At 52.6% G+C, this 21793-nt stretch overlaps 8 protein-coding genes across 8 annotated transcripts; 4 read left to right on the top strand and 4 right to left on the bottom strand.

The window, feature by feature from the left end:
* Nucleotides 1-365: 365 nt before the first annotated feature.
* PV05_04826 (uncharacterized protein) lies at nucleotides 366-5209 on the top strand (the record flags this gene model as incomplete). The annotated part of the gene is made up of 5 exons (XM_013461274.1): nucleotides 366-425; nucleotides 475-500; nucleotides 564-621; nucleotides 684-1115; nucleotides 1169-5209. 5 exons carry the CDS (start codon nucleotides 366-368, stop codon nucleotides 4733-4735), a joined length of 4143 nt encoding a protein of 1380 aa, XP_013316728.1. The 3' UTR covers nucleotides 4736-5209.
* Nucleotides 5210-5531: 322 nt separating this feature from the next.
* On the bottom strand, nucleotides 5532-9596 carry PV05_04827 (uncharacterized protein). Its single transcript, XM_013461275.1, has one exon. It carries the CDS (start codon nucleotides 9466-9468, stop codon nucleotides 5719-5721), a length of 3750 nt encoding a protein of 1249 aa, XP_013316729.1. The 5' UTR covers nucleotides 9469-9596; the 3' UTR covers nucleotides 5532-5718.
* Nucleotides 9597-9814: 218 nt separating this feature from the next.
* On the top strand, nucleotides 9815-12027 carry PV05_04828 (uncharacterized protein). The gene is made up of 2 exons (XM_013461276.1): nucleotides 9815-10132; nucleotides 10185-12027. Exons 1-2 carry the CDS (start codon nucleotides 9962-9964, stop codon nucleotides 11850-11852), a joined length of 1839 nt encoding a protein of 612 aa, XP_013316730.1. The 5' UTR covers nucleotides 9815-9961; the 3' UTR covers nucleotides 11853-12027.
* Nucleotides 11791-14014, bottom strand: PV05_04829 (uncharacterized protein). Its single transcript, XM_013461277.1, has 2 exons — nucleotides 13663-14014; nucleotides 11791-13610 (listed from the first exon to the last, which is right to left on the bottom strand). The coding sequence occupies exons 1-2, from the start codon at nucleotides 13739-13741 to the stop codon at nucleotides 12016-12018; spliced, it is 1674 nt and encodes a 557-aa protein (XP_013316731.1). The 5' UTR covers nucleotides 13742-14014; the 3' UTR covers nucleotides 11791-12015.
* Nucleotides 14015-14228: 214 nt separating this feature from the next.
* PV05_04830 (uncharacterized protein) lies at nucleotides 14229-15680 on the top strand. Its single transcript, XM_013461278.1, has 4 exons — nucleotides 14229-14378; nucleotides 14431-14551; nucleotides 14814-15045; nucleotides 15092-15680. The coding sequence occupies exons 3-4, from the start codon at nucleotides 14853-14855 to the stop codon at nucleotides 15430-15432; spliced, it is 534 nt and encodes a 177-aa protein (XP_013316732.1). The 5' UTR covers nucleotides 14229-14378; nucleotides 14431-14551; nucleotides 14814-14852; the 3' UTR covers nucleotides 15433-15680.
* A 62-nt stretch (nucleotides 15681-15742) lies between these two features.
* PV05_04831 (uncharacterized protein) lies at nucleotides 15743-16872 on the top strand. The gene is made up of 3 exons (XM_013461279.1): nucleotides 15743-15812; nucleotides 15855-16138; nucleotides 16191-16872. The coding sequence occupies exons 1-3, from the start codon at nucleotides 15765-15767 to the stop codon at nucleotides 16690-16692; spliced, it is 834 nt and encodes a 277-aa protein (XP_013316733.1). The 5' UTR covers nucleotides 15743-15764; the 3' UTR covers nucleotides 16693-16872.
* Nucleotides 15952-18663, bottom strand: PV05_04832 (uncharacterized protein). Its single transcript, XM_013461280.1, has 2 exons — nucleotides 18130-18663; nucleotides 15952-18030 (listed from the first exon to the last, which is right to left on the bottom strand). The coding sequence occupies exons 1-2, from the start codon at nucleotides 18545-18547 to the stop codon at nucleotides 16898-16900; spliced, it is 1551 nt and encodes a 516-aa protein (XP_013316734.1). The 5' UTR covers nucleotides 18548-18663; the 3' UTR covers nucleotides 15952-16897.
* A 574-nt stretch (nucleotides 18664-19237) lies between these two features.
* PV05_04833 (uncharacterized protein) lies at nucleotides 19238-20788 on the bottom strand. The gene is made up of 2 exons (XM_013461281.1): nucleotides 19579-20788; nucleotides 19238-19525 (listed from the first exon to the last, which is right to left on the bottom strand). Exons 1-2 carry the CDS (start codon nucleotides 20740-20742, stop codon nucleotides 19280-19282), a joined length of 1410 nt encoding a protein of 469 aa, XP_013316735.1. The 5' UTR covers nucleotides 20743-20788; the 3' UTR covers nucleotides 19238-19279.
* Nucleotides 20789-21793: the final 1005 nt, after the last annotated feature.

The following is a 21793-nucleotide window of genomic DNA, read 5'->3' on the forward strand; positions in this document are numbered from 1 at the left end:
GAGGCCTCTTGCATATAACATCAAGGCAATTCATGACCAGGATACATGCGTGCATGAAGGGTTGCACCACGGTCTCATTGTGAATGGAATCTCCTGTGAAGCAAGTAGTAGTTCCGTCCCAGCTCGCGAGGCTGAGTTGCCCCTCTCGGCGTTAAATTAATCCGTGCCGAGCCCCCACAAACTCTCATCCTCTCTTCTCCACCACTCTATTCCCATTTGTCTTTCCTCTCGACAACCCATCTGATCAGTGGTATTTCGTCCTCCGAATTCATCTGGAGGCTCATCCTTTCCTTGCTTTCTTCATCTTCTCCTCCCACGGCCGCCAGGTCTGGCAAACGCGCTGGAAAGCGTGCTGCTTGCCAAACATGGCGACCAACAAGAAGAAGATTTTTGTGGGCTCCGTGTTCGAATTCACCCAGCTAGGGGCGAGTATCTCTTTTAAAAGCCATGGCGTTCTTACTGACGTTGTCATAGTCGGACGAGGTCATCCGCAACCTCAAGTGAGTCTTGAGTTTTGCTGAATGCGCTCCCCTGGTTTTTCAGGAACTGACAAACCTAAATAGGGACTCTTACCACGATCCTGAAAATGCTCCCTTCGTCACCTTCGAAAATACCTGCCAGGTTTGTCTTCCTTTGCTATGACAACTACCACCGAAGACACCATTGCTGACTGCGCCTTCAAGACGTTCTCCGCAGAGGTTGATTCAGCTGACGATGACACTCTTCAAGAGATGTTGAGGGGGCTATCTGCCTATGTGGACTATAATGCCTCACGTCCACCAGCATTTGACGATGAACCCCGCATGAGACCCATGCAAGGTACTCATATGGACGATTTTGTACAGGACAATAAGTCGTCCGCGGCAGACCCTCTGAATTTCTGGGCGGATGACGAGTCTGATGGGCAAGACGCGCTTGAAAGCTTGCAGCATCTCACGGCTTTCTGGACTCCTCGAAATGGCGACATTAAAATCTTACCTCCTCTGTATGCTGAGCAGATCACACTCCTGACTGGAACAACCATCTTCTTTGAAGAGGCTGAGAAGAGATGTCGTCTGTTTCAGGGTGATTTTCGTTTGGCTCTTGACAAGCTCCTAAGACTTGAGCCGTTGCTGGTATGTGATTTCTCCTCAATACCTCCGTCTATGGATGTGACTGACAATCTCAGGAAATCTTCAAGAAACAACATTCCGAGCAGTCCCTCATGGCCACTGCAAACCTGCTCATCTGGCCTCCGAACCAAAAAGATGCCCGAATCGAGTACGTCAATATGCACCAATCCCATCCCTCATACCGTCGCGTTATCGTCAACAAAGCGGAGCAATCCCTCTTTAGGAAAGTGATTGGAGAACTCCGTCCATACAATGCCGACATGGGGACGTTCGAATATCTTGGCAGATTTGCTCTTGATGGAGTCAACGCAACAGGCACGATACATGCGTCAAGAGTTTGGGATGGCTATGTTTTCGAAAGCTTCGGCGATGCGAAGAACATGGAGCCGGTCATCACTTCAAACCCGGGTCCGAGGGCGACCAGTGATCAAACTGCTATGAACCAAGACTCGAGCGAGGCACGAATTGCGGCCTGGACAAGCAAGGTTGTGAGTGGTGCAGATCCGGAAATTGCACCTGAGGCACCAGTCGAACCTACACAACCGACTACTCGCCGGAGAGTCCTGGTTGATTCCGACGACGAGGATGACGAGCCGCCTGCGGGTGCTGCAGCCGCATCGAAGTCGACGAGGGGTGACGCATTGGAGCAGGCAACTTTGGTCTCCTTGGTCTCTTCAGCATCTCCCTCCATGTCGCGGACCACAGGCGTGAACAACTCAATCGCAGAGCCCGATGCAGAACAAGACTTGATAGAAGATGAAGAGAAGTCCGTGCTATCGAGCAATACAATGCTAATGGCCCACAAGTTCCCAATTCTCTCTGCGATCTCAGTCCCCACTCAAGGCTGTGTCAACCGGAGTCAGCCGTACCCTGCCGAACAGTTGGAGTTCGAAACCGAAAGCATGGCAGAAGAGCGCTTGGCGGGTTCTTCAACAGGGTTGGAGCTCGACGATGAGCCTGCTGCCGCCGCACCATCGAAGACAAGCACGACGACCGGCTTTCCTCCACTGCCTGAATCCCTGCTCGACGGGCCAGCGTCACCTGCTCAGCGCAGACCCTCTTCCCTAGCAGCTTCCTCTATGCAACAGCTCACAACACCGGGCATAAGCATACCTCCGCCACCTCGACAGACACCCGCGCACGCGCACGTCTCGGCGAGCCCACCTCTCTCCCGGCCAACGTTCGATGCAAATGCTTATGGACAGACTCCAAAGCTCACACGCGGTCAAGGACGTGGTGATCCTCGTCGAGGCAAAGCTTCTTCTGGGGGAAACAATATCCGAGGTAACACGTCTCGCGGCGTAAACCGTGGTCGTGGAACTGCTTCTCGCGGTGGCAACAATAGTCGAGGCGGCGCAGCCCGTCCCGATTCCAATAATCGCCATGAAGCTGGACCGGTGCAGCTCCCATCAAGTCTTCGACGTGGTGCTCGCCAGCAAGGCGACAATGTGCGGGCATTTGCACGAGCTAGCAGACCAGCCACAGGTCGTCGAGGTCGTGGAGGCCCGCGACAGGAAGATCTTATCGACGTTGCACTTGGGCCATTAGATACTAATGCTAACGTACCTCGTGTTCCCCCCGGCTTCGAGTCTCATGTGCCTCTTACGCGACGGAGTGATGACTGGGCTCATACTGATAGGCCCAATATCATGGATGAGCCAATCGACCGAATGGCGGATACAATGAGCTCCAGTGAACTTCACAGCGTCGCTACACGCACCTCCGGAAGATCAGGTTTTCGATGGAGCGAGGAAGGCGCTGATTACAGAGTCACATCCCTTCCAACACCTAATCGAGCTGGCATCAGACAAAACAGCATTGCCGAGGCTATGGCTGCGATCGAGGCCGAGACTCGTAGAAAGCAGGCAGGTCAGCAACATCAACAGAAACAGGATTCGCCGAACAAGAAGGCCTCGGAGGAAAAGATGCCGCCAATTCATCCCACGATGCATCAGCAAGGCAAGAACCCTGGCAAGAAGTCTGTCCAACCACAGGAAACCAAGGCTGAGAGACAAGCAAGACTGGAGAAGGCCAAACTCGATGCATATGGACCCGCCCCTGTTAAACAGGCGCCCAAGCCAAAGGCGAGTCCGGAACCCGGACAGATGAGCAAGTGGAAGCGGCAGCAGATCGCCAAAGAGAAGAACTCAGCCCTAACAGAAGCACATCCTGGAATAATGGAGGACAAGGCACGGGATGAGCAAACCAGCAAGCTTATTGGCTTTTTGCAGCCAGTCTTCGAGGCAGGCCGGGCTTTCAATGGTCGATTGAGCTTCGAGATCTCGTTTGGTCAAGTATTAGTCTCTCCTGGGCCTCGGTTTCAAGACATTAAGACCTACGATATGTCTGGCTGGCATTCGCTCTTTGATTCGAAAATTGGGGTTCTCCCTTCTTCAACCACATTTACCAAGATTTTGACGACGAATGGTGCGGATGTCGATCGCGTCCTGGATCTAAAAGCTAACACTGAGACCGAGATCACGACCCTTTGGAGTCGACATCCAGGCCCGCATTCTGTCAGCTATGAATTTTCTTGTAAGAGTCGGTCTAACGAGGACTTTCTGATTATTGTCGATCAATCCGGCAAGCATGAACTACGAAAGGGCCTCATTACAGTGGGTATGATCAACATTCATATACCTGAGTGCATATGGGATGCTTCTGCCACCCTGTCAGGTCATCTAAACTGGCCTGACCCACCAAAGTCTCTGACCAACAGCGCCTCCGCATTCGTGGACTCGCTGTACATCGTCCCGGACAAGGAGAAATTGAGAATTGTCTTCCGCCAGCCGACCGATCACGAAATCAAGATTAGGAATCTGATCGTGAAACGTATTAGCTTCCACGATTCCAACCTCCCAGACTGTGAGGACGTCCAGCTCAAGGTTGTCGAGGCGAAGAGTCTCTTCTTCAAGCACCACCCTCAGGACATGAATCTCTGGCAGGGCTATGAAGCTGCGACGGAAGATTATACCGGCGTGGCTCGGGAGGGACGAGTTCATTATGAGCTCTCGATAGTGCACAAAAAGATTAACCATGCCCTTGTTGAGAACGAGACATTGGAGATCGGGGAGCTCACGTCGGAAGAAATGACAGGCAAGAACCTTCTCAAGAAGCCAGTCATTCGGTCCTTGCTCGATGTCGCAACTCGCATGGTCGGTAAAATCGACTTCATCGGCATGCACAATCTTGGGACGCTGATGCAACTCGAAATCCTGGATGCCCAGCGTCATCGAGACATCACCGCTACAATGGGTCCGGCGGGCAAAACCATACTGGGCCAATCGACGATGATGCCGAGTGCGTCTACAACAGCGAGAGGCCATCAACCCAGCGCGAGAGGGTCGTCATTACCTGGTGCCAACAGTCGTGTTTGGCAGGAACCCGTGCACGGCATCAGAACGGATACGGTCGCGCCTATCATCGTGGATCCGGATGGGTCGAAGTGGCGTTTGGGCATGGGCGGTGCAAGAGTCCCGGTCGTCGACGATGAGCCACAGTTTGGTAATTCGACCGTCATGCCGGATGACAGTGCCAGTCAAGCTGGCGGATTGGCCATGGGACCCGGCTCAAGGATGCCCAGTGCCCGTCTGGCCGCCATCAAGGAGCAAGGGTTCTGGTGAAGAAGAAGATGCCATGGCACCCTGCTGGGAGTCTGGTCTAGAATGGTGCGAGCCGGCAGTTGCAGACTCTGGGGTTTTATCCCCTTGAAAGCTGACAGATACGACAAGGCATGGTGTGTGCCGTATGAGTGAACGATTGTATGAACAAAAATGGCAGTCTTGGGATTTTCGGGGTACGATAGATGACAAGCACTTGGGACGGGACATCGTGACGAAGACGGTGCTGCGCACCCACACATGCATGCGTCCATGATGAGCTTCTGATGGAGATACGACTATGACCTACACAGGACTCAGCACAGGTCATGTACTATCAAAAAATGGCGACGAGACACTGTTCTCAGGTACGTCGTGGGCTGATGGATGTACGATTCAGCGCAGACAGGTGACAAGTGACAAGTGAATGTCAGACTGGGGCAATGGAGACAACGAAAAGGGGATAGTTAAGCTCATCAAGTATGTACGAGTACCAAGTCGAGGCATGGCCCTTTCGCATGACGAGAGAGATAACATAGGGGGACACGACAATTGAATGAATGAATGATTACTACTCCGTCGTAAAACACCCAGCGACAACGATAGAATATGACAAGTTTGGCTTCGAGATTACGAAGGCCAAACACCCCCGAGCAGATATTCAGAATCAGAATCAATCAATCGAGTATTGGAAGAATTTTACAGGAGTTACAAGGTAGTTCTGCATACAGAAAATGACTACAGTGTAGGCAGGGAGGCTGCTCTCCCCTTCGTAACCAATCAGGATTCGCCGACACTTTTTTGACGGATCACTGTTGTTGGTTGATGAAGACTTAAAAGATTGCTTAATCAAGAAGTGCTAGCTACCGCTTTAGGCAATATTTTATCCCTGTAAATTCCACACCGTCGGCTACCTCTGATTGGTCGCGAATGGGAGAGCAGGCATTCTACCTACCTACACAGTGGTCGACTCGGAGTCTCCAAGCAGAGACGTGAGGAGACACTCGTTAGGGGCTCGGATCATCATCGACGTCCAGATCACTCAGTGCGTCTTCGACCTCCTGCATCTGCTCATCGGCAATGCCAATCTCCTGGTCGTCTCCACGGACCTTCTTCGCGGTTTTTGCTTTCTTCATTTCACTCCTGAGGAAGGCCATCACTTCCAAATGTCCAGACCTTTCCGCCCACATGGCGGGCGTTAGGTTATGGCGATCTCTTGTAAGTACATCCATTTCGTACTCAAGCACTAGCATCCTGACAATCTGGATATCGTTCTGGTGCGCCGCGACATGCAGGGTCGTCATACCTCGGTCGTTCCTGTCATTAGGGTTGGCGCCGGCTTCAATCAGCCTGCGGACCACGGCAGCCGAGTGGCTGGAGGCGGCCTTATGCAGAGGCGTCTGTTTAGTGAGTGTCAAACTCTTGACACTGGCGCCATGTGCGAGACATAGGTTTACAAGGTCCAGATTGCCCAGCGATGCGGCAATATGTAAGGGTCGCCAGCCGTGGTAGCCCACAGACTCAATGGAGGCGCCGCGCTCGAGGAGCAAGTCGATGATGGCGGGTCGATTCTCTTGAACAGCAACGTGCAAAGGCGGTTGTCCATCTTCATCCAGCATATTCAGACAGTCCTGGTGGACGTCGAGGTGTGCGCGAACAGCGTTCAAGTCGCCTCGCTCAATGGCGGTGGTAAGAATGCTGGCTTCCCCTGGTTCGCTACCCGACACGGCCCATTCTGCTGTACGGAGATATTTGTGGATGTCGTAATGGGCAGTGTAGAAGGCGACAACACGAGGTGTTGAGCCTTTCTTGTCTCGGGTAAAGAGTTGCTCGCGTTTTTGGTTCGGATTGTGCTCGAAGAGGACCCTGACAGTCGCCATACTACCAGAGCGTACCGCGAGATGGAGAGGGATGTTGCCCTTGAAGTCAGCGGCCAGTACGTCTGCATCGCGGTCGAGGAAGAATGAGACGGTTTGTGTATGACCGCCTCGTGCTGCTCGATGGAGCGGCGTCCATGCTTCGCGGCCCTTGTGCCACATATTGCCGCCGGTTTCAAGCAGGTATGCAACGAGATCAGTGTATCCCCCTGTTGCGGCATAATCGAGAGGGCACAGACCATCACTGTCTTTCACGTGGACGAACGCACCGGCCTGAACTAGGAGGCGAGCGATAGCAAGATAGCCTCGACGGGCGGCGAAATGGAGGGCCGTCATTCCGTGGATGTCGCGAGAAGCGACCAGCGCGCCGGCTTGAAGAAGTGTTGTGACCAGTTCCTCATTACCCTGTTCTGCGGCTTTGTGTAGAGTTGACAAGCCCTGCGGGCCAGGTATCTCGAGCTGTGGGCCTCCATGTTTGAGAAGGAGCCTGACCATGGACAATTTGCCGTATGTAACGGCCAGAAACAATGGCGTAGCTGATCCATAGTTCGTGTCAACAAGATTTCCGCCATGTTCAATCAATGCTTCTGCCGCGCTTTCATGACCGTGAAGAGCTGCCTCATGGAGTGGCGTGCTGCCGTACATATTACGGGCATCTAAGCATAAGTTGTCTTTGTTTTCGTTGATGAGGACCTTTAGTAGCTCTGTAAGCCCGAACGCTGCTGCTATTGAGATTCCAGCACCGCCGGAATACGCCCAGGCCCAAGCCTTTCCTTTCCATCTGCGAAAGTCGGCGTTGTGATGATCCCGCACTCGAGCACATGTAATAAGCGCGAGGCTGTCGGAGAGCAGCGACAGAGCTAGCCCACGGAATCTTCCGATCGATACACCGTAAGCATGGTGGCCCCATTCCAGTGCAGCATATTCCAGGAAGGGCATGTCTTCAAGTGCTAGTGCGAAGTCGTGGCGATTTTTCAAGGGCAACTCTTTCAACGACTCGAGCTTCAAATATTTTAGACACATCCTCGTGATGTATAGGTTGGCATCTTCAAACAGGCCGTGATCCTGGTCGCGCAAGTACTCTTCAAGAGAATGATGCACTAGACGTATGATCGAGCTTTCATGATCTAGTTCGACCAGTCCGCAGCAGCAGTCGATTATAGTTCGAATAGGAGGGAAATTGTCGCGGTCGAGGTCAGCGTCATCTAGGCGCAATGCCATTGCTTGCTGTAATTCCAACGGTCTCAACGGTCTCCTAGCATGTGATATCCACATAAGTGCTTTTAGAGCAAGATCTCGTCTGGTCTCTGGTAGATTTGTGATCCTTTGTATCGTCGACTGGAATACTTCGTTCAGGTTGGTGGATAGACGTGACAAAGCTCGGCGGACATCAGCCTTGGTGATCTGATCGAGTATGGTTCGAATCTGGAGTGCAGGAAGCAAAAACATGCCATTGGCATTGTCACATAATGTGTTCAGGACCTGCTCTCGCAAGTCACCATCCAGGATATCCACCGAGTCTGGATGCTCTTCGATTGCTTGCTTGAGAAATAGACGGAGGTCTCGAGGATCTGCTATGACATCGATCGTCACGGCCTTATGGAATCCCGTTGCAACGCTGAGGGCGTGGGACCGTGTCGTTGCCAGGACTTGGACTCTGGTTCCGGAAGGGCTCCGCAATGCGTCCAAGACCTCGAAGAGCCCTGAACGTTGACTTCGGATGCCAGCCTCATCAAGAGCATCAAGCAATATTACGCAGCGAGTAAAGGTGGCCGCCACTCGACGTAAGATATTTAGTAGGTCGTGGAACCAAGTTTCATCTTTGGTATCGTTCCGTGTGCGCTGATAGAACTCGGTTACTGCGGAAGGCACAAGGTGTCCATTGGAGGATAGTTGCCGTAGCAGCGATCTGGCCAGATTGACTGGGCTCTGTGATTGCTGATCCGAATAGTCGTAATAGTAGTATGCCACGGCGACTTCCTTGTCCTTGAATTGGGCGCGTAGATGGTCGACCGCCAGTGAGCAAAGGATAGACTTTCCTGCACCTGGTCCACCAACGCAAAGGAGATCATGTTCTGCAGTCTCATCTTCTGCCCAGTCCTTAAAGACTTGATGCTGGAGAAACCATTCCCCTGTGCCCTTTGATCGCTTCACTTGCAAGTCACGATGTTTGTGCAGCCATGACACGGGCGCCAGCCAGTCTAAAATGTCGGTAATGCGTCTCTCCTGCTCTCTGACCTCCGCCAGTCGTGCCGCATGAGAGAGCTCATTCACATCAACGGCTGTCTTTGCCAGCACTGGGATAAGAGCCATGATTTGTTGGATTTGAAAGGCGCGCTTCGACGATTCTTCCGCGGAGAGTCCCATTTGAGCCGACAGCTCACTGATTTTCTTGGAGACATCAAGCATTTCCCGCAGGCCCTTGGTAGCATCCTCAGATGTCTTGGACAGCAGGTTGCACCCTTCAATGGTGACGGCGAAATGGAATGTCTCGCTGTATCGTCGTAGATTCTCGGTCATTTGATTGACCTCTTTTTGGTCGAAGGGCCATCGTAGCTTGCCAATGGCTCGGGACACTCTGCTGCTACTGTCGGGAGGTTTCAGCTTGTTCCCTATCCGTTCTATCCTGTCTCGACAATCCGTGATCGCTTTCTGGAGGACCGAGTTATTGTCGAATGATCTGCGCTTTGCCTGTTCGCTTGCCAGGAAATCTCGTAGGCCACTGAGGACTTCGCCCAGCAGCAGTAGCTCATCGTGTAGTTCCTGTATATTTTTGGACCGCTCCTTGATTGAGTTGACATATATTGCTATTGTACCGCTGACCTGTAGAGCCAATGAAATGAGCCCAGCAATACCGCTGGCGACGGAAACACCGTCCATGATCGAAAAGAAATCATGGGAGACATTGAGAGTAGCGCGAACATGTCGTCTGGGAAACTAGTGTAATAAGATGATTTATAATGTGGCCGTGTGGTGAGAGTCGGCGCCTCTGAAAGGAATGGGTGATTCCACCCTTTGCCTAGGAGAGTCGGATGGTGCCTGATGAAACAGTGCTGGAGGATTTCGCCGACCCCTGCTTCAGAGGGTCATGGGCAAGACTGGCCCCATCATCCCCCTGCGCCTGCGGGCCCCTGATCTTCCTGCTGCTGATGCCGCCATTCCGCACAGGCCGCTTTTACCGAATGCATTCCAGCGGTCTGGAGAACAACGTCTTTCGTGTACCATAACGCAAACAACATCTCAGCATCAGAAGATGTTGTGGTATCCTTGACGCGAAACGACCCTTAGTCTGAAAGCTGAGCAGCCGTTTAATGCTCAGTGTTTTATTCCTTGCGACAATGAGCGACGGAAATCTGCCCTCAATCCTAGAGAAATGAAAACCAATCCTGGCATAACATACAACACGTTTGCCAGGATAAAAAGCCGCATCTGGAATCTCCCATGTGCTCTGGTACTGATATGGGTGCTGGTCTTGGTATGGGGAGAACGAGTTGTCTTCGATAGAAGCGTCAAACAGTGTCTCTGGCAAGAGTGGGAGTCCTGGGTAAGTGCGAACCGCACCCAAGCGCTCCCAATTCACTAAGCCTTCTCTATAGCCGGCTCATGCTCATCCACACCATGTGCTCCTCATTGCTGACCCTCAGCTTGTCGATCCCCATACCTATCCGGACCGACCGTGGCCTCTCTCAACCCTGACCGTCGCATACACCGACCGCTACCTTCGGCGCTCCTACCGCTACCTGCAAGAACAGCTCAGACCAGACGCAACCCTATTCCTAGGCGACCTCTTCGACGGCGGACGAGAATGGGGAACGACGGAATCATCCTCGCCCGAGCAACGGTACAAGAAATATGGCACGGGGTTCTGGCTGAAAGAATACATTCGTTTCTCCAACATCTTCCTGCGCTCATGGTACAAGGGCCAGCCAGCGAGCCTGGCCGAACCCGAGGGCCGTCGTATACTCGCCTCGCTCCCAGGGAACCATGACCTAGGGTTCGCCGCCGGCATCCAACAGCCCGTCAAGGAAAGGTTTGACGCCTATTTCGGGCCCCTCAACCGCATCGACATCATCGGCAATCACTCATTCATCCATCTCGACACAGTCTCCTTGAGTGCCATGGATCAAGTCGACCCCGAGACAGGCAGTTCGGGTGCGGGCGACAGCAGCGCCGAGGCAACAGCGTCCAGCAAGATCTGGAAACCTGTCGAGGAATTCCTACAGAACGCGAAAACAACAAGAGCAAAAGCCATCCAACACACCTGCGAGACACGCTTCAATCACAAACCGTCCGTCCACTCGCCGCTATTCTCTCCAGACCTGCAACCTGCCGACCACTTCGACCAATCCACATCCCCTCAACCACGCTCTCAGGTATCATCATCTCAATTTCCAACAATCCTGCTGTCACACGTCCCCCTCTTCCGCTCCGGCACGACTTCATGCGGGCCTAATCGCGAACGCGGCTCTTCCATTCCGCTCCAGGCAGGTTACCAGTACCAGAACGTGCTGACGCCCATGGTGTCTCAAGACATCGTCAAGCACCTGACCGCTGAGGAGATCACTATGGTCTATTCCGGCGATGACCACGACTACTGCGAGATCGAACACAATGAGTTCACGGGCCGCATCCGTGAAATCACGGTGAAGAGCATGAGTTGGGCCATGGGTATTAGAGTGCCAGGCGTGCAGCTCGCCAGTCTGTGGAATCCTGTCGACCTGGACAGACTCTATAGGCCCACAGACGACGGTGCTGCGCTAGCCACACCGAGAGACACGGTCCAAAACCACCTCTGCCTGCTCCCCAATCAATTGAGCGTGTTCATTAGATACGCGCAGGTCCTTGGTGTTACGATACTCGCGCTTTCAGTGCATGCCATTCGGTACAAGCCCGGAGCGATGAGTGAGTATCATCGCGACAAATCAGAACCGTTGCTGCCTATCACCCGCGAGCGCGACAATGGACACGGCAATTCGAACACATCGCAAACGTGCTCGTCCGTGCGCAAGGATGACGAGAACCTTTCGACGCGCAAGATGGGCGGCTGTGGCTACGGGAATATACCGGCGAGTTCAAGGACGCCGTCCCCCTCGAAGCCGCGGCAATCTGATGATGACGATGAGCGTTGGAGAATGTTCCGGGCAAAATATGCGGCTTCAAGGCCTAAAATACCCCGGAGTCGACTCGAGTATTTCGCCAGGTCTATGTGGCAGGTTGCATGGCCCGTTCTACTGGTTTATTTCTGGTTGATATGCAAGGGTTAGGGTATTGAGTGTACTACTGCTTGCCCACTTATTGCAGAATTGTAGTGGAATAGTACAACTGACACAGAGAAACGCTGGTTGGGAGCTGGAAACCTCCAGAAGCTATCAAGACAAGGACTGTCGCTCGAAATTACATCTATCGCCTTGCAAGGCCAAATAATAATTACTTCTTGCCGTTTTGGCTGCCGTTCTTTCCATCCGTAGGACAGCACATCTTGCTTCCGGCGCACTTATCGCCGCATTCAAGCAGACATGTCGGTCCTTCACTGTTGACGCTCGCAGCCTTGCTGGAGGTCCCGGCCTGTGCTGCGTTCAAATGACCATTGCCGGCCTCTGCTGCACCAGAATCGGGCTGCGGTGTCGTGAACTCGGGCTGGATAGTCGAGCTGTGGATGCCATACCCGTGCAAGCAGCCCCGGATCTCACGAGCAAGGTGCATATAGCTAGCTGAACCTGCTCCTTCAACCTCACAATCGACCTTGACGTGCAAGCTGGCAACGAGTTTGGTGTCACTGAGTTGCCAGACGTGAAGATGGTGAGCCGAGAGGACGCGTGGAAGAGATTCGATGTCGTCAGTGATTTCGTCAATCGACAATCCAACAGGTACTGCTTGCAGCAGAATCCGGCTGGCTGCTTTGCAGAGGGGGATAGCGCTGTAGAGGATAATAATGGTGATGACAAGTGAGATGCCAGGGTCGAAGTAGTATCGTCCGGGGAAATGAGTGAGCCAGATGATCAAGGCGGAAGCTATCACGCCGATGTTGCCGAGGGCGTCGCCCATAACATGGAGGAAGACACCTCGCATATTTAGATCACCGTGAGAATGACCGTGGCCTCCATGGCTATGTCCCTTGTGGGACTCTCCTTTGGGCTGGTTGTGTGTGTGTTCGGCATGGTTGTAATCCATACTACGGCGTCTTCCAATGCTGCCATAGCCCTGGGTGCCTTTCAAAGGTGAGGAATGGCCGTTCGGCAAAATCTGAGAGTGTTCATTTGGCGACCCAGTATCGTCCAGCAATGCCTCGCCATCCTCTGACGACTCCTCCGACTGTTCTTCAAGACGTGCAGCTTGTATGATTTCTTGCCGAAAAGAAGCAGGGTGTATGTGAATATTGTCCACGGAACCAAACCCTCGGCCAAGGGATCCCGACGTCCTACGTCGGTGCCGATTGTGGATCTCGCTATTAGCAAGTGACTTGCGGTGCTGTGTGTTGGACGATTGAGCAGAAATAGTGGTGTTCTCTTCATCGGATGTCGTAAAACGTCTTGCGTCTGTACCTTTGTAGCCAGCCACTCTTACTTGTGGAAGGACATCTTCGATGTTGCCACTCTCGTCCGCAATAGCACCCGACTCTTCATCATCATGAACGTGTCCATGACCCTCTTCGGCAGACTTGATGGCATCTCCCTGCTCTTCATGACCATGACTGTGCCCGTGATCGTGGAAGAGAAGTAGACCGAGAATATTCGATGCTAGGCCCATACAACCGACGATGAGAACGAGTTTTGGGTTCGTAACCACTTGCGGTTCGACGAAACGCTGGATGGCCTCAAGGAAAATCGACAGACACAGCGCGACCAAGAAGACTCCATTGACCAAAGCACCCAGAGTCTCTGCTCGTTGCCATCCGTAGGTGTACATCTTTGAACTTCCGGTATTCGCAACACGAACTGCCCAGAGCCCTACGCATAGGGACAAGACATCGTTTAACATATGGAAGGAATCCGCCACGAGGGCTAATGAATGGACGGCATAGCCTGGAACATCTCGTCAGTTCCCGGTACGCTTTGATTTGTGGTTTGCACTCACCAACAACAAGTTCTACCAGAAAGAAAACAGCATCTATGCCCAGCAGGATACCGATTCTCTGACTCTTGGTGAAACCCATGATTGACCGAGGCCGAGGCGGCTGCGCCAATCGAGGTGCACAGCACTCGTTGACAGTTGCGGTGGATGCGGTAAAAGGTGAGGATGGATATGAGGCGGGGATTCGATGTGGACTGAAATAGGCCTGTACAGGCTTCTGGATGAGCTCGACTGGCGGATGGGATGAAGAGGAAGAATGAGTGCAAGAAGTGTGGCTATTTGAAGATGTCGATGATGGGGACCTGATTGAGGACCTGGATCGCCGGGACGACGGGGGTCGGGAGGGGGAAATCGAAGATGAGATAATAATCTTCTCGTGCTGGTGGCGACAGGCACATGACGAAGGCGTAGGCGAAGGAGGAGGAGAAGGCGCTCGAATTGCTGCAACTTCAACCGGCGAGACCATTGCTAGAAGACAGTCATGTGACTTGACTTTTGCTGATGATTCGGCCATTGAACAGAACATCACAATCCCATAAATCTTTTCCTACTGCGACCACTGCGGCCACTGTATCCTCAGAATTCGCAAAAATCATTCTATACTTTGGCACCGCCTTTAATATGCCTTCCTCGCCTGAATGACTGACTGCTCCTTCAAACACCCTCACCAATGCTCAGCGGGTGATGGTTGCACAAATACCATCACCCTTCATTCTGCCGTCTGCCTCTTTGCACCTGGACAATGCCAGCAAACATCTAACCGTGTTTCAGACGGTTGAACTACTTAAAGTCAGGCAACAACGGTGGCTTCCATTGCTTGCCTGCTGGTTTGAGGGCATTTGTCAATGCAAATGGCCGCTAGCTCTAGCCAGACTTGCACAATGCGTCCGAGGTGAGTGCCACACAAGCGGTCTTCCCGAACCACAGCTTCCATCTTGGCTTGGAAAATCTATCTGTGTCATGCTCAACCGCTCTTTCCTGCCATGATGGGGTGGGTGGATGGCTTGCTGAGGAAGTCGCTATCCTCCGACAAACTTCATGACTCCCTAAGTCTTTGAGTGCAGCGACCATGATACCAGAACTTGCGTGTGTTTCTAGTATCCCAAACAGTTCTCCAGATATTTGCTACTGATTGATCTACTTACCGCGTGAAGCTCGTCGCTTGCGCCGTGAGCGACCTCGCCGTCCAACTGATGCCTCTCCCTAACAACGATGACCTTCTCCAAGAGTCCGCCACAATCAGTGCATATGGCTCACCGCCGGCAAGCCTAGACCAAGAGAAGGGTTCTGATATGAGCATGAGCAAGACAATTTGGATTCCAAGGAGATTTTGGGCCCATTACGTATCACTGGACGCACCACTGGCTACACGCCGAGACCATCTCTGTACAGACTTCCATCCTTTTCACAGTGTGGCTGCTGACCAAGCCAGCAAATGAGCAAACGTTTCTCGCCTGGCTAAGTGTCGCCGATGGCATGTCTCTCCTCGGCATCGTCATCGCACAAATCTCGAAAATTCAACAATTTCTTGAACCCGAAGGCACGTACACAACACATCATCATGCTCTGGGCAAAACTCAAGCGTGTATTTGTCACCTGGCCGCGATTCTGATTCTGTTCGTTGGCGCTTGGCGTTTCTTTCGACATCAACGAGAAGTTACTACAGGTCTTGCAAAGCTCCGCTTATGGGGAATCTATCTGGTTGGGACCGTTGTGCTGCTGGTGGGTTTGCAAGAAGATGTCCTTTCGTGTTGGCTTACCGCTATGTCATAGTGTCTGCTGTCATTTTTCCTGCTCCTCGTCATCGTCGACATTGTCAAGGTGTATTGAGGGTGCTTGGCTTGGTTGCATTTGAATCAGCGGCCGTTGCTGTAGTATTGGTCGAGATTGTGCTCCCTTCTGCTGGACTACGCTATGCACTTATTATCAGGTCCGAGTCACCATGGTACATGCCAGCATCATTGAAGTTGATATGACAACCAAAATTATGGTTCCACCCTCGTCCAAGGTTTAGCGTCAGTCCAAACATGTTCAGCGCTAATGTCCGCCTTCTATCTCTTGCAATGTTTCGTTCATCATGTGCCAATGTCTTACCTCAGTCCAATATGACCTCGAATCCATACAATCCGAGAAAGGATCAATGGACGACAGGGGTACGCGACCCATACGCGTGTGGGACTCGCTGACACTGACAGACATATTCTGCCGCCGCGGCTTTTGTGCCTCAGTTGACACAAAAGCTTGTACAATACCTTGATCCGCAACCAACTGATAGAATCATCGACGTCGGCTGTGGTGATGGCAAATTCACAGCCAATCTCCTGAACAGAGTCGCTTACGTTTATGGCATCGATGCGTCCTCCTCATTTATCGAGGCCGCGCAGAATGATTTTGGTTCCTCAAAAGCAATGTTCAAAGTCGTGGACTGCAGGCGTCTTGAGCAGGATCCTCACGTAATGAAAGGAGGGTGGGATAAGGTGTAAGTGGACCAGTCTCTCCTAGATGTACCTTCATTCTCACTGGTCGTTTAGGGTGTCGAATGCGGCGCTCCAGTATATCCTGCGTGATCCAAATACGCGCATGCATACTTTGGAAGCGTGCTTCAAATCCTTGCGGCCCGGAGGAACATTTGTCTTCGAGATGGGTGGTGCTGGCAATGTCGCTGAAGCAGCAGCTGCGATGACGAGCGCTTTGAAGCATTCCGGCGCCTCCATAGAAGAGGCTCGAGATGCTAGCCCGTGGTTCTTTCCCTCACAGACATGGATGGAAACTGTGTTGACGCAGATTGGCTTTCATATTGAGAAACTTGAGGTGGAGTATCGTCCTACGAAGCTGGAACAAGGCCCAGGTGGCGGCTTGGATGGTTGGCTAAGACTGATATGTGCCGGCATGTTGGACAGGGTTCCCGAGCCCAAGAGAGATTCTGTGGTGAAAGAGGTATGTGACGTACTACGTGATGTGGTCACCAGAGAAGATGGCAGTCAGTGGCTTGGATTTGTCAGGTTGAGGTGTGTTGCAAGGAAGCCGCATTAGCACAGCTGAAGTAAGCGAGGCACAATCATTCCACGCCGGTGCTTTCATCCTTACTTCACATCTGTCCTGGATATGTCTCCCTTCTTCTATCTTATCAGACCCCGGAATGAGGTATGTAGCGTACAAGTCAACACCAGAGCTGTTGTCCTCGAGCTGGCATCTTCAGCTGAGCTACCTCAAACGATACCGGTAGTCCACCGGTAAATCACACTTTCTCAGCGGCTGGACTGGGCCCGAGCCGCGAATTGAGCATTTCAGAGGCATCCCCGTATAGGTCGGTCAGTCTGGCTTCCGACCACAGGAAAGAGCGCACCATTGTCAGACAGTCCGCCTCCCAGGTCTCAGGCCATGCTGTTTTGTACTTGAATTTCAATGCACCAGCTAACATGTCCGCGAAGTGACTCCTCTCTGTTGTGGGAAATTCATGGACCAGTCCCACCATGCAGGCCCAAATGTAGATGTTGAGACATTCAGGCCACTGGTGGAGACCAGCGCGGACGAGTGCTACCCGTAAGCGCTCGATGACCTTGATGACAATGATGTACAGTGGCCCGGCGTGAAACAACGATGTAAGCCGCATGAGGTTCATGGCCAGTACAACGCACTCGTCGATGGTTTTGGAGTCCTTGAGCTTATACTCCATGCTGATCCTGCGTATCGTGCTTCGGTTTAGCAGGCTCATCAAAGCCTTGTACTCGGCGATGGTGATGTTTCCGGTGCGCGAGGCTTTGTCGTGGCAAATCAACAGCAACCGTAGATCTTTGGCAGCTTCCAGAGTTTCTGGGAGTAAGCGATCGAAGAATGGTTCAGGAATGACAATGGAATCGTAGATCTTGCGCAGCGACGCCGGTAGAGGTACTGCGGAGTCGATGTTCTTGAATTGGATGTCTTCGCCCAGGAATTGTGCAGTCAGGAAGTCCGCCCACAGAACCAATTGCTGGATCGCACCGCCGCCGCCAACCTTGTCCAGACCACCGCGGGCAGTCACGAGTGAGCGGACGCCAGCTGCATGTCGTCGTAGCGCTTCGGGCTGGGCAAACATGGTCGCGGTTGCCCAGAGGAGAGAGGCAGCCATGATGGCTTCATCGGTGAGCGCTTCGTGGCCGCGCACGTGGAGTTGTTTGCGAAGGGATTGCAGCGCTTGCGCCTCGTATGAGAGGTAAGAGTAGTTGGAAGTTTGGCATGTCAAGACTTGCACGGCTTTCCAGGCGGCGATGACGCTCAGGCATAGTGTGGTGTTTGTCATGACGGGGACAATCATACTACCGCCGATGTCGTTGACGGCTAGGCCGGCGGGCAGGGGAAATGCTGTTGCGGCGCCGATTTTGAAATTGAGCACTATAACGCGAAGAAGAGTCAGTATCGGACAGGGCTTTTGGGCAGGACAGGGCGGCGAGTCTGCCTTTTGGGGGAGGCCGGGTTCAGGAGATTACATACAACTGTAGACTGCTTGATGCAGTTCTGGCTGCTCACCGCCAGGGATGGGAAGTTCGTGGAAGCCATCCAGTCGACCTGAGCTGATACAGTGAGGGACGGTGGACGGCAACGCTCGCGTGAAAGCATAGGATTTGGCATAGGTGAGATCGAGGACTTTTGGTCGATCAAAATCGCGGAGATGGTTTGCTTGGTCGGTGGAGGCCAGCTGCGGTGGTCTACTACTCGTGGTAGGATTGCTCGTCGAACTACTACTCGTACTCGTAGACGCTCGTGGACGTCGGGCTAGCAGATAAGCTTTGTGAGACTTCAGTTGGCAGCGCGGCCGACGACAAACTGCACATGGCGCGTCCTCGAGCTTGATGGGCGGGCTTGGATTCGGAGTTATTGGGAAGAGAGGACGTGCTCCAGCTGAGGCCATGCAAGCACGAGATGAGTACCACTCTGTTCATACATTCTCCAGACACCTATGCTTTGGGTCGTCACGAGGAACGTCGATAGCGAGTAAATTTGAGTGGGTGGGTAGATCAGGGCAAGGGAGTTCGAAAGATCAGGAGATGAAACGCCTTCGCTCTTTACGGGCTGGTGGAAGGCCTGAAGGTGAACACAGTGTTGGAATAAGCGATTACTAGAACGGGTCGAGTACAGTATCCGGATACGGAAAAACCTTCCTGCGAATGACCGTTGTGCACGACGACAAATACGACAACAACTGTGCACGTTGAGCGTGGCTTCTGGAACCAAAGGAGACTCTTGCTCTTAATGGTCCTGGACCTATCTGCTGGATAAGATGGAGCAAGAACGAACGGAGACAGGGCACGAAAAGAAGCGGAGCAAGGGGCAGGACGACAACGGGTATTAAGTACTATGCTGATCACTGTCCAGAGTATCTCAAGCCTATCAACTCGCCCATGTTGCCTTCCAGATAATATCAGCACATAGTCTGTAGCCTCGGTAGTTCCGAGCTGTCGGTGCCCAGCTTGTATGCTCCAGAATGAGCTCTAGATCCGTCGAACAATACCGGGGAATTGGTTCACGGCCTCAGAGACGCAGGTCGTCCTGACCTCAGGGGCTGGGTATCAGGAGACAGCCAGCATAAGTACTGACTCGGAGCACATTGTCTCGGTCCTCTTGGTCCACGTGCGTGGCACCTTTAGGCCTTGCTTGGTGGTCTTTGAACTGCGGCGCCTCGCAGTTTCAGTATTTCCAGATATTTCTTCTTGACAGTAGCATTCCCGTATCTGTACGTCCCTCTCCCTTCCATGTACTCTGCAACTTGTTTCCAAGGGACCTTGTTCACCAACTGTCCCATGGAAATCGCGTCGAGCCCTTGGTCGGATGGGGAGGCAAGTAGATCAGTCTTGGAGCACTGCGACACCGCTTCGAAAAGCAGTACGATCTACAACATTTTTCAATCAGCCTCAATCATTGTACCACATAAAACAAGCTCACCTCTCGATCTCCCCACTCTGGCTTTCTCAGTCGCGCTTCTTTCGGTTTCGTGAGAGCGCGGTACCGCCCACGCAACGTTGATTCAGCCTCCTCAAACTTGCCAAGCTCTTTGATTTGCTTGTATGACATACCTCGTGCTTTGCACCGCACCAAGAACTCATCTTTTGAAGTGTCTCGCTGACCGTTTCTTGGTCCGAATTGTCTATTACTTGCTGGTGAATGGGCCAGAGATGTCATCGAAAGTCCTCCGGTCCGAACGTTGGTGCCTTGAAAGGTCGGCGTCTCCTCGCGAGCGCAAGACAGGGCTTGCTCCTCAATGTACCACTCAGGGTAGTGGGCGTCCTGAAGCTCGCGGTAGAAGTCTTCGGAGTCTTGGAATGGCTGGTATGACAGGTTGCCCAGCTCTGGCAAAGGCGGGTATTCCGACGTGTCAACATGATCTGTTGCTGCCAAAGCCGGGTAGACCTGCTGAGGCGCTACGCAATCAACTGCAGGCTGGTACGAGGTAAAGTCTGGTCCCAAGGATGATGGCTGGAATTCATATCCAGGCAGCGATGCTGGGCCCTGGCCGTCCGAGCCATAGGGAACAGGCATGACCGGGGATCGCACATGGAACCGCGGCATAACTGCTTCCTGGAAAAAAGGGGTTTCGCTGGTTGTATCGCCAAACAAGACTGTCTGGGTGTCAAACCCCGTATAATTTGGTGCAAATGTTGCCTCTTGCTCATAGTTGAGGCTCGGCAGCGTCGCATCTTCTTGGATAGGATGTACGAAAAGACTTTGTAGACTCGTGTGGTTGTCTGTGGCTGATTGTAGAGGTATGCTGGTGGTCTCAACCTGTGCTCTCAGATCCGAAGACCATGATGTAGCAGCGGCTCCCCGTCCGAGGCCGGCACTGACATTTGCTGGTGATGGGGCATTATGGTGCTCTGTCGTCTGGTTGGCGTTGGTCAAATAGTTGCTCGGGGGTGATGCTTCCATGAACCTCCCATCATGGTCAAACACCGCGTTTCCACTCCCAAGCTGACATGCCAGAGGCGAGAAATCTTGATCCCCGTCCGAGCATAGGAAATTGTTTTGACGACTGTAGGATGGGAGCCATTTTGGCAGATCAATGCTATCATTCGGATGGAAATCGCAGGCTTGCGGAGTAGTTGGAGGCATGATTGGCAATGGCGCAAAGGGAATGCTGCAATCGTCTTGATGAGAAGCATGACGGTCTGCGCATATCTGCAGGCAAGTATAAGGCAATCCATCCCGGTGACAGTGGCAGAGTGTGTCAGATGGAGGCGCTACAAAGCGCTGAGCCGCCGTGATGCGGCTGCCAGTGAATGGCTTCAACACGGCCAAACTTGAGAAGCCACCGACAAGGTGACTTGATCCGTCGAATGATGCATTCTCGTCAGCGCAGATAACCGGATACAAAGGACTGTAAGGTTCCTGGGACATTGCCTTCCACACCAGAACGCTAGGCACAGTTGAATGCAGATCTCGAAAGCGAGCTGTGAATCACTGAACCGTTTAGGTTACAGATGCTTGAACAAACCCTCCGTTTTCATGTCGAGTCATTGCAACCTACAATCAGTGTTGTGCTGCGTCATCCATTGCAGGAAGGTCTCGTTGTTCGTTCTGCAAACCCGTTCTTACCCACAACATCGGTAACGAACTGGAATTGCCCAAAGTCCTCGCTGCGAGCACAACCTCCGTGAGCATTAACTTGTCCTGCAACAAACCCATGGCTATGGCGCATGCAAAGGTTCAATTCAAGCACCAAGACGGTGGAAGGCGATGCCGCAATCTGCGGAACATCAAATTGTTGATTTGTAGCACAGTGCTTCCTCGATAAGTGGTCGAGTACTAGCCGTAAGCATACGGCAGACTATAGGCTGTCAACGACGTTCAATCCGTTCGCATGAGGTCGACAAACCCAACTCAAACAAGTCGGTTTGCTGATCCAATCAGTCCTTCTCTTGCCATTTTGCCTTACAGCCCAAAATGGAGCCGTCAGCCTTCGAGACGTTCAGCAAGAATATGAGCATTTGGAAGGATCTTTGCATAGCATCAAGGTATTCGTCATGTTGTCAGTGTGTAGTAGGTAAGGAAAGCAACGCGCTGGTAGATGAAGCTGGCGCCAACAGCAGTCTATTTTCGGAGCAAATTGTGGAGTCACCAATACCATTCATCAATAGGTTTTGGGTACCATTTTCATCGTGCC

This window comes from Exophiala xenobiotica (assembly GCF_000835505.1).
Source record: "Exophiala xenobiotica strain CBS 118157 unplaced genomic scaffold supercont1.3, whole genome shotgun sequence".
NCBI lineage: Eukaryota > Fungi > Ascomycota > Eurotiomycetes > Chaetothyriales > Herpotrichiellaceae > Exophiala > Exophiala xenobiotica.